Below are 11,925 nucleotides of genomic sequence, written 5' to 3'. Positions count from 1 at the left end.
CTGTGAGAGGAGGACATGTTCATTTGAATACTGGGGCCGGCATTACATTAATTGCATGCAGAACAGATAACTATAGACCGTCAAATGAAGGTGGTTAGGTGCCTCCTCGATTATAGTCATGAAACGCATATGATATTTTATCCATCCGCTCGTGCAGTGATATGCGAAACTAACCCTTAATTTGCCATAACGTCCAAATCCTCACCGTCTCGTCGAAGATACAAACGCTCTATGACGTCCGAGAAGCCTGTAGACAGGTTCAGTGGATCTGCTTCTAAATGAGCTAGCACCGCTAAGCAGCGTCTCTCAATCCCAATAACTTGTGAACGAGAACTTGCATAGCTTTTATCATCAGCTGACAAGCTCATGCCAATCGAAAATAACAGGTGAGCCACCGTCCAAGGAACAGGGTATATCGGACATGGCCAGTCTATTGTCGACATTGGCCTGATATTAAGCATAGCTTTTTGCTGCATTCGTGAGAGATTGTTGCAGGCTTTGATAATCTCGGAGTATCTGTAGATTCTTCCGTCATTGGGGATGCCAGGGAAGTAATCGATCAAAAGGGCTGTGTGATGGTACTGGAGTGCTGCCCAGTTCTCTACTAGACCAGCGTCGTTGGGAGGATCGCTATTTGCACCCATACCCATGATTTCTTCCCTTAATTCAAGCATCCAAGCGTCCAGTTCTCGTTGATAAACGTTATTTTCATCCACTGTGGGTGTTGAATGCTGTTGCGAGGTCGGCTCATAAAGCATCTTACTGTGTACTTGCAACTTCAAGAGCGATATGCGGTAGTAGTAAGCGGAAATGCGTTCCTCAGCGACCCCACTCACTGGTCGAGCAATGTTCTATCCGGCATTGTCAGCCTTCAAATTCACGAAATCTGGCCCCAATAACAGCTTACATCTCGAATTGTGTCACCAATGACAAGGAGGCTCGGTCGGCCTAGACTGATTGATATCTGGCTAGCGAAGACTGTCAGTTCAGGCTTGCTGATGCTGGAGGTTAGGCTTACCATTCCAAACAGTACAAGGTCCTAGTTAGTATGCACATCAAATCTTCATCAATGCCATCGTGTTCAGACGGACGATGCGACAAGTCGAAGTAGAAGCGGATGGCAAAGCCAAGATTCCGCCATATATCTCCGGAAGATGGGTTCAGGAGTAGATAGATGCAAATCAGAATCGTCCGTTGAAGTAAGAGAATTTGATTTGGTCCAATCCAACTGTGACGCGTTTGTTCTAGGTGTGATATAGCTTTCTCGAAGTAGACACTTGGTGTAAAAGGTAGCCCTATGTCCGACTTTCTCGCCACGTGGGAGCTAATAGCAAGGATTAAATAAAATAGATCGTGGTCCTGACCGAGCCTTGTGCAATCTTGGTCATTGTAAGCACTCTCTACAATTTCGTCGACATGCTGAGCTTTTAAAGTGGGATAGAATATGTTGATCGAGTTCGAGAAAATGCGGAAAAGAGAGAGCGCCATTTGGACAGGGGGAAACCCGGGGTCCAGTGACTGTGTAGTGAAGGTTGATCTACTCTGGAGGGTTGGTTCGGTCCATAATCCACTCCATCCGGCGCTTGTTGTAGGAGTGCGCCCCAAAGATGCGAGATTGCTCGATTGCCCAAAGAATAAATTGTCGTGAACGTTTGACTGATTCTCCTTTTGAAATTGTACTTCTGCACTAGCCCGAGAGGACGTAACTCGATAGTATGGAAGATAGAGCCCATTGTTTACGTCGTGCTTGGATGAAAATTGCTTTGATGGTGGATCGGATATTGAGGTTGGTACAGCTTGATTCTGTGCAAGGGATCGAATCCTCTGGTATAGATCGTGAATATGACTAAGGCAAGCATCCTGTTAGCTATATCTCCCGGTGGAGGCTAATCTGGCAATTCTAACCCGCGCGACACGTTCTTTTCAAGAGTCGCATCGTAGTAGAGACACTCTCGATCAGATCTGTTGCATGCCCCACAACGGGGAAATTGTCGATCACATTTTATGTGCTGCCCGCGACAGAAGCTACAGGCAGGAAGTGAATCAATCAGCGTTTCGACATCGGCGAGTGACAACAGGTTAACATCGGGCCTGATTAAGGAGGCTGTAGAGTCTATCACCTCGCTCATCGTTGTCTGTTCTCCTTGATTTGGATCAAGGTATACAAAAGAGTCATCACCGAGGAATTCGAAGCTGGTGTTGATAAACTCTTGCCATAGCTCGTCTGGTATTGGGGTCAAAGACGCCCACGGTGAGGGCTCAGAATGCACCATGTCTTCAGGTGTAGGTAAGATGACATTTCGGTGATACAGACTGTGAATTCTTCTTTGAGTGACCATGAAATCAAGTTCCGCTAACAGGTTGACATCGTAAGCTGACTGGCCTGAGCATTCTCCTGTTTCAACGCTTCGTAGAATGGTATTCTTGAGCTCTGTGACATAATGACTAGTATCGGTAGCGACAGGCCATCTTGTCGCCAGGGCATTCTAAAGCACAATGGAAAACGATTAAACGGGGATACTGTATCGGGCTGGACAAAGATGCTCACAAATAACAATATTAAAAGGTCAAGAGCTTGCCGCACATGTTCTCCCAGGTCCGAGTCTCTGACCATTGGGCCATGGTTTCTCAATGCGTACAGGAGAATCATGCCGGCTTGAAAGACGCTAAAGACGTACTGGAAGGTAGGCACCAGGTTACTTGCTTGAACGATATCCCATGAACTGTTAATGATCTGGATTGCTAGCGCAGACGCAGTATGAAGGGAAGATTCGGGCGGTACAATGATTCTTGAACAGGGTCGGTATAGCAGAAGCCGGCACTGGTTTGCCGCATTGGTAGACCATGCTGGTGACTCGCTGTGAGAAGTTGAGAGATCCTGCCAAGTTTGTATTGTGATTTCCATCTTTTGAAGCCAGTCAGCGTATTCGGGCGCGTCCTTGGGAAGCTCCTGGTCGAAGAATTGGATACCCAGGATCTCTGATTGGATTTGACAGAGATGTACGTGACTAAGGAATTGTGCCATTCTACCGTCCGGCCGGGATGTATCTAGGAAACTCGTGACAGAGCTCATGCGAATGTTAGACGGGAACTGTGTGCTTATGTGTTCGTCGCTGATGGCAAGGGGACATCCAGATGCGATGGACACGATCCTTTCGAGTTGGTATACCTATATACATTCACTTGTAAGCGTCCGCAGCATGTTTAACCGGGGCTCAGGGACGCACTGTCCAGAAAATGCTCCTGCGAAGGTTGATCTGAGCATGGTCCAGGTGCATATACGCCGCGGCTTCTTGGTGGAGTCCTAAAGCGATGGCCATTCGCATAGCCTCTCCACTCAAATACCAGAGGTTCGAGGTATATGGGAGCAGAAGGGCCATTTGTATCAAAAGAACCAGTCCCTGGAGCGACCTGAGATTGGTTTCAGCCAGGAATGAGTTGCGCCGCATAGCATCACGCTGGAGAGATTCGCTTAGAGAAGCAACTTTCCGGAAATCGTGGGCCTTTGAGGTGAGTGAGCTGATGGCGAGGATCATGCAAACAATGAACCAAGTGGTGTCAGAGGAGACGTGTTCGGGATTTGACCCATGTGGATAAAATTGGTTGAACTGATCTATGAGATCACTCTCCATAAAGCAGGGATATCTTGGGAACATGTTGTTCATATAATTATCGAAGAGGGTTTTGGCTACGTTGAAAGGAATGTTTAAAGAACCCATCCGAGGCAGACGAAACGATGAGCCTTGGCTGGCCATTCTGGGTGGATGTTCGTTGTAGATGCCATTCAGAGGAATTTTCAGCGGTGGACGTTCAGATGCGTAAAATAGTTTGGCCCCGTAGTAGATTCGGGAGGCACTCCTCAAGACGGAGCAAGAGTAGATCGAGCCGACTGCCGCGGTAGCAATTCGAAGAAGGGCGTCGTAATCTCTTCCAGCTTCATTATCCCGATCATAGATTGACTCTAATGAAAGATAATGGCTGTCGAACTGCCTACTAGCCGTCGAGCTCGAGGAGTGATGATGACTCTCGAGTTCCTCTAACCTACTCTCAAGATAGCGCACAGCACTTCTAGGGACCTCGGTCTTGCTGGAGCGGTTGATAGCGAGACATGCCGTTCCCGCCAGAGCACACCGCGAGCACGAGGGTATCTTCTTATCGCACTATGAAGTATTAGTGCGAATGTATTATAAATGACAGTCGTAATATGGGAAGATTGGTTGGCACTTTTTTCTTCATCAGATAGCATCTCGCACACGACAACGTCGGCCGGAGCCTGCTCGACCGATCCCGCTCACGATCCCGACGATCACGACGAGCAGGTACGCTCATGGCAAAAAAACAATCGTCGGTCTGTAGACGATGACGGAGTAGTCCATGGAGTACCACATCATTCCTTGCGTAGGTCAAAAAGCATGCACGAAAGAGGTGTGAGACTAAGTCGTTGGAGCGAGTCAGGCTCATGCATGGCAATCCATTGGGGCTCTACAAAAATCGGTGCCGCCGTGGGGCGCTCTGTTTTGAAGGTCGCTAAGCTCTACACAGTTAGGTGGCGACTACTGGGGAATGCAACCCCCGAACGGCATATTTACCCCCAGCCGTGGGCACTATGTCCCCTAGAGCTGCTCCCCTGATGAGGGACTCTTCTTGCAGGACATCCCGAGCGCTTGGAATATGTTGTGTTGGACCACTCTCATACACGTTCCGCCAGCAGCCCTCGGCGTCCTCGTCATAGACTTCCTTTCTAACCGCAAAGGTCCCATCTTGCCCCTGATGCAATCCCATATATATCCCGCCGATTCTACCGAGGAATGAAAGACCATCGCTGCTTTGGAGGATCCAGGCCGCGCTATCATTGGCATTTCCAAAATCCTGCGTAATATCTCGCCAGACCTCCTCGTAGGCAGTGGGTGTTCCATCCTTGACAAAGGTGCCCATCTCGAGATCATCGCCGTTCGGTAGCTCCGTGAATGCCGCCTCATCGGCCTGGCTGCTGCCAAACGAATCAATGATGCGTGTCCATCGATAAGTCACTGCGATGCAGGTCTCAACCGTTAGCCGGGTACATTAGAAAGAAGAGTTGGGCAGCGTCCGTACATGGATTTTGCTTAAGAGTGATCCTTTGGCCAGCCCGGCTCCACTGCAGTGAGCCGTCCGCTGTCGACACCCGCAGGTCCATGAAGAACCCTCCCACATTGAGTGCAATCGTCTCCGTGTCCTCAAAAGCCGCTTCAGGCAGCCAGCGGAGGCTGATTCGCCTCAAGACCTGAGGAGCATTGTCTTTTATCACCATCACGTACAGCGTCGGGAACTATTGTCCTGGATGTGGATGTATCGAATTTGAATTGGCCTTGGGGTAAATTATTCGAGGGTTTGGTAGGGAAGTACAGCGTCGGAAATTCGCGAGTCGTGACTCGCGTAACACCGACGACCCTCGGATACACTGATATCGACACTAAACTAGTCCGCTGGTACGAAGCCAGCCGCGCAATGATCTACAATTTTCCCACTTGGGAAAGATAATTATGGAATGCATCGGTTGATGTGTGAAAGTCATTTGCTGTTGCACTTAAGCACCTATACTCAGCGGCATTCAAGGGCAAAGGCGATCCCAATGGGGAATTGAGACGGGGTGTTCAATGTGCAAGCCACTGCCGCTGTAATTGCAGGAAGTAATCGCACCACGAATTGGCTTGGTCTCCCTGCCAGCAAACGCAGAATGTTCCTTGGCCAAGGGGGGAAAATAAGTGAGGTAAAAAAACATACCAAACCCCTGGGCTTCATCTGGATCAAGGAATCGTGTTCTTTTTTTTTTTTTTTCAATAGCGCTCGATACACGGAAGTAAATCTAATTGCCGACTTGTTCAGGTGTGTCAGACTGTGTTAGGGGTAGCCCTGAAGACTGAACGACTTCTCTACCATGGTAGTAAACGCCAATCATCAAGAGCCGCAGTACAAAACGAAGAGAATCATGATACGCATTAACGTCTCGAAGATTATGTTCGTACCAAAGCCCTACAATCTTCTATCAAGGGTGGAATTCCTCATTGAGAATTATTGTCGAACTAATGATCATTACCCTGGTAGAGGACTACCGCAAAGATCAAGTTGACATAGTAAACGAAGTATACTACCTACCACACTCCACATTTAAGATGCAAATGCTCCATGTCCGTGTTCTAAACATTGAAGAGATCGCCGTCGCCGCTCCTTTGGACCGTCATGCTGGCTTTTACTACCTAGTCACCAGCATCCGTAACATTGGTAAATTCACCCATTTCCAACCTTGTTTTCCAGAACAGTTGCCCGGTATCAGTGAACTCGTGGTGCACCCATGTGTTCTCTCGCACATGGTAAACATTCGCTGAACCTCCAGAATATGCGTCTCGATGGGTAGCAGCAAGAATGCTTCGACGGCCTAAGTCAAGGGCATCCGCCACGCTTAGGTCATATGTGTATTCCGCATCGAGCACACCATAGGCGTAGGTCTGTCCAGAACCAACACAGAACAGGTTGCCTGCCATTCGTGTGCCATCCGAATCAGTATAGTACAGTGCTGGTCCTTCCTCTTTGGTCACACCAGCACACATGGTACCCATACTCAGACCGGTGCCCTTGTATTCGAAGAGAAGGTTGGCTAGCATCTTGCTGGCGGCAGCAACCGGAATTCGACGGCCATTTCGTAATTCGTACAGGCGGCACTGCATACCCAGCCATGAAAACCAATATTGGCAGTCAGCAGCACCCCCAGCTAGAGTGCCCAACAGCCAAGAGTTGACCTCGATGACCTTTCTTACGGTTTGCGAGGCGATCCATTCACCAGAAGTAGAGCGAGAGTCTGTTGCAACAATGATACCATCACGGAAGCAGAAGGCGAGTGTTGTTGTACCATGTGCAATCTTGATAGGACAATCGGAGTTGGACCTGTCTGTCACAAAGCGGAGCCAAGCTGAAGGCTTACGTGGATAAGGTCAGTTATGAATTGCAAGAGGAGAGAAGTAAAACAAGCCAATACCTGTGATATCGGCGGTAACGCAAACCTCAGATTTGAGACAACTTCGCTGGGCTCAATTGTATTGTCTGCAACAAGGTGGCTCTTTTGGGAAACAAGTGACCTATTGTATTTCGCAACGATGATATCCATGACGGTTATGTGTGATTTTCGTGATATCTTTACAAAGTTAAACATGTGAAAGTAAATCCTTTGTTTCCGAAGGAAGACATATCGTTGTAATGGTAAAAGGTAACTGGGCGCTTACGTCCTCCAGGTCCACCGCGTAAGTGTGGCGGCTGCCTCGCTGAACAACCACCTTAGTACCAGAAAACCGATAATGTCAAATCCCCGGGTCCAACCAGGTTAATTAATGGAAGAGTCGTCAGGCATCACACACATCTACCTCCTTGTGCTAGTGGCCCATGTATGCCTAGGCTTCCTTGTCTTGAGTGGAGCTGGTTTCCCTTCCAAGAACCCCAGGTTATACTTCTGGTGGCTAATTGATCGTAAGAGAATTCGACACTTCATACAATGCGCATCCGTAAATTTGGTACAACTTGCCTAAGGACGAGAGTGAAGCTGAGTCACATGTGCCCTCATGTGGCCAAGTAGGGTCCTTAGGGCTCGCTCGGTATTGCTGTTGCCTTTCCTCATTGTGCCAGCCCCACAACTAATTAATCAGCTTTGATCCAACGAAGACTCTTCCTTCCTTGTCGTAACGACATTATTCTGTTGCATCCGCTTCAACATTTCAGCTGCTTCGAAAGCATACTTGCACTTCATCCTCAAAACCCGGCCATAACGATGCATTACCAAAGGAAAAGGCATGCATGCTAGTGTCAAGAAGGCGGGTACTGAAGTTGCCCAGTGAATGCCGAGGGTGTGATACATTTGGGTGGTAAATAGCGGAAATACGGCGCCGACGACTGATCGGAAGATGGCTGCGGCTGCAAGGACTGACGCCGCGTAGATCGTGTATGAGTCGATAAGATAGTTGACCAAAGGGAGGATAACAAGAACGCAGCCGAAGCCAAAAGGTGCAGAAAGTATGATGCTGATGGACCAGTGAATAGTCGGGTAATTGGTCCATCCAAACGCAAACATGCCAATTGGTAAGGCGAATGCACCAAGAATGGCTGGCGGTAACCGAGATTCGGCAGTCGCTGCGCCAGATGTAAACAGCTTCATATAACGATGACTGTTGTCGTAAATGGCGTAAGCCACACCCAGGATGGTGCCAACAGCAATTCCCATGAATGCGAGGCCTCCAGTTCCCTCGCTCCATCCTCGCTCTTCATTATAAACGATAGGCATGGCGCCCATAAACATGTAGACAGTACCATATATGAGAGCCATGTAGAGCGAAGCCACCAAGACAATAGGTTCCCGGAACAGAAGGACCCAGGGCCTACTCAAGGCTCTCCCAAATATTTCAGATGGCTTCTTTTTTCCATGGCTTTTTTCCATAACACTGATGTAAACCTTCCCCTCAGCCTTGCATAGTTTCTTTGCCTTGTTTCCCAACAAGACCGGACCGTACGTCTCAGGCACAAAAGCGACACCAAGAATACCAATTACCCCTATGATTATACAGCAAACCCCTTGGACCCACCTCCACCCAACATTTTCGGAAACGAAGCCGCCAACGACGGGGCCAAGGATGGGACCGAGAAAGGGGGCAACACAGTAGAGGGTCAGCGCGAGCCCTCTTTGAGCTGGAGGGAAGAGATCCGCAATAGTACCACCGGAGTTTACGAGTGGAGACCCGCCAAAAGTACCGGCAAGGAATCGCAGAATAAGTAGTGTAGTGACATTTTGGCTTCCCGCAGAACCTCCAATGAAGGCGACCATAGCGAGATGGCTCACGATCCATAGAATTCGGCGGCCATATAATTCGGATCTGTAAATATCGTCAGGCTAGATAATCCATGAACATTGGGCAGTAAATAAGCCTACTGATACGAGCTGCTTGTGAGCGTGGGTCTGTACCATCGAAGTAGAAAGGCTCACTTACCAAAGGACCCCATACGGCTGGACCAATTGCGAAGCCGAGAACAAAGAGCGAGACACCAACATTGAAGACTTCAGTGCTAATGTTGAATGCTTGAATGATTTCGTTGGAAGACTCGGAGTATGCTGATGAAGTGAATGTGATAGCAAAAACAGATAGGGTTACTATTGTTGTGATGAACCATTTCCTTCCCCGAGACCAATTCATGGGGTTCCTGGGATCATCTTTAACAAATTCGACGAGAAAAGGGTTGGAAAGATTTCCTCGGCTAGTATAGATATGTGGCTGCTCAAGCTCACTAGATCCAGGCATGGTCTCGGGCTCGACTTGTAAAGTCATTGCTTCGAAAAATTGATTCACTTAACGCGGATGCAAAGGAAATAATAGAGCATTTTGATCTGTGGCTTTGTGAGGTTCATCTTCGTTCTTAAATAATTTCAATGATCATTGGCTCATAACATTCGCATACGACATGAAAGAAACGGAAAGGCATCGCATTGGCTGGAATTTCGAGATCAGATAATTGCGCTTCAATAGCTTACTCTGTATAAGTCCCCTGTAGTCTGCGGATTTGTCACCCATCAGATGGCTCTCCACCAAATTATGCACAGTGGCCAATCAATGTCTTTACCGCAAGCGGAGCGCGACTTGATTGGTCTAGAGACCTGTATTCCTCGATGCCTCCGTCATTGACCTGCTCAAATATTTTCTGCGGACTTGACATTCTTGATACCTCATCTCCTCGTTCAAGTGTTAGGCTGCCAGAAGTCCCCATGCTAGACTTGGGAAGATGGAATCCCTCTATGAACCGAAGCGAAACAAAACTACCCAGCCATTACGTAGGCAGCGCTTGAGGGTTCCCAATGCCTGCCAAGCCTGTCGCACAAGGAAGGTCAAATGTGATGGTAATCTCGCCGGTATTTTTCCCCCCCTATCAGAAGCCTTTTAGCGGAGTAATATGTATGAGACTGACGGACTTTGCATCTTCAGCATGTGCCAAAAGGTCACGAAGAATGGCAGATATATCTAGCCGAGATCCCTCTACCCCAACTCCATCTATCAAGCGCAAGGCTATAATTGATCGCACACCTATGATTCGCATCCAGAGCACTGGGCCAGTCTCACCTCCAATCTCGCGGGATCATTCTCTGGAAGCGATACCCGAGTTGACGACATTGAAACTGTCAAAGGTTGAACAGCCTCCGGGCCTTTCGGATGGCCCCAACCCAGATCAAAATCGCGCCTACTACGCCGCTCATGGGCGATTCGCTGGTGACGTAGCGGCAGCAATTGATGTAAGAGCAGGATTCGGCCCTAGTACTACTCCAATGGTCATCCCTTTGGTAGATGCACCTTTGTTCGAAGAGATAGACTTGCATGAGCCATCTTATATAGCCGTGGCTGATGACTTGCCACCTCGTGCATATGCTGATGAACTCATATGTACGTATTGGGACTACATCGACTCCTCTGAGGCGGTTCTGGATCGAGAATCGTTTACTCGCGACTATGAGGCATCCTACGCTGGCTCCCTTACGAAATTGAACTCGAGTCGTGATGTTTGGTTCAGCATACTTAACGTTATCTTTGCCCTGGCAGTGCAAAGACAAGAATTTGTGTCTTTAGAAAGCCGAAATGAAGAGGGGCATTGCTATTTTCGGCGAGCATGGGCGCTCCTTCGTCCTGCGACCATACTTTGGGAACCTGGGTCACTCGAAATGATACAATGTTTAATGCTATTCAACCGTTACCTCCACTGTACCAATAATCAAGAAAAGACGTGGATGACTGCAGGTTTGGCAATGCGAATGGCTCAGAACATCTGCTGTCATTCATCAGAGGAGACCTGCAGTGACTCACAGCTCAAACAAAAGGTTTGGGCCAGCTGCCTTGCTTTAGATCGGTAAGCATTGGCGCAGCGATATTTGTCACTGCGATCATCACTAACTTTTCCCAAGATGTGTCTCCTGGTCTCTTGGAAAGACTTTAGCACCATCTATAATCTCATTATCTAGCAAAGCAAATCCAATGTCAGTAGGCATTACAAGTCAGAATGCTAGGCATGATGAGCAATTCATATGGAAGTTGGAGCTGCATGAAATTGGCAATCAGATTCAATTGGCACAGATGCAAAGCCGAAATAGTCTAGCTGCAAAGCTAGGCCTTCCACGTCGCCATCAGCATGATGAGTATTACACGGTAACCGTACACCTCGATGGCTGCCTTAACAAATGGCAGAGCAATCTTCCTAATGACTGGAAGCTGGAGAATATTAAGGAAGCACCTACTAGGAAGTCACGGGCTGAACGTTACACACTACATATTCGGCAAGTAAATAAGATCTTTGTTGCGTTGCTCTCACGAGTTCGATTGTCTCTCCTTATCAACATGATTTCTGATATTATTGGCGTAGTCTTGTCCTCCATCGAGTCTTCTTGTACAAACCAATGCTTGCGAGTTTTTACTCCATCCGATCCCGTTCTTCAACGGCGCAGGCACCCACGACTTCTAGTCTAAGTGACCGAGTCCTAAGGGAATGTGCAGGGATGTGCGTTGAGGCAGCACAGAGCCTCACATCATTGATTATTGAGTCGCTCGAACCCGACCAGTCAATTGGACTCATACCATGGTGGTATCGGATTTTTTATTTGCACATTGCAGGGACAACCTTTCTCGCGGCAATGTTTGGGCCAGAGTTGTTTACTGAATCAGTATCGCAATCATGGAACGATACCATCTCAGCCCTCCGCGCACACGAGCATCTGAGCAGGTATGTTCAACAGTGCATTCGGACTTTTGAATGTCTCTCGACAAAGATCCTCGAAACGCGATTGCCAAAACGAGATAGCTCTTTTGAGATACCGCTAGATGTACATGACGAATTTTGTCTTGATAATATCTTCCCGGATGAGGGTCTCAACTT

At 48.2% G+C, this 11,925-nt stretch overlaps 1 protein-coding gene across 1 annotated transcript; it reads right to left on the bottom strand.

Moving 5' to 3' along the window:
- Positions 1-6,236: 6,236 nt before the first annotated feature.
- On the bottom strand, positions 6,237-6,704 carry UCRPA7_5080 (putative proteasome component pre2 protein; the record flags this gene model as incomplete). Its single annotated transcript, XM_007917628.1, has 1 exon — positions 6,237-6,704. One exon carries the CDS (start codon positions 6,702-6,704, stop codon positions 6,237-6,239), a length of 468 nt encoding a protein of 155 aa, XP_007915819.1.
- Positions 6,705-11,925: the final 5,221 nt, after the last annotated feature.

Source organism: Phaeoacremonium minimum (assembly GCF_000392275.1).
Source record: "Phaeoacremonium minimum UCRPA7 unplaced genomic scaffold PA7_03_scaffold_389, whole genome shotgun sequence".
NCBI lineage: Eukaryota > Fungi > Ascomycota > Sordariomycetes > Togniniales > Togniniaceae > Phaeoacremonium > Phaeoacremonium minimum.
This window is presented reverse-complemented; position numbering and strand designations above follow the sequence as displayed.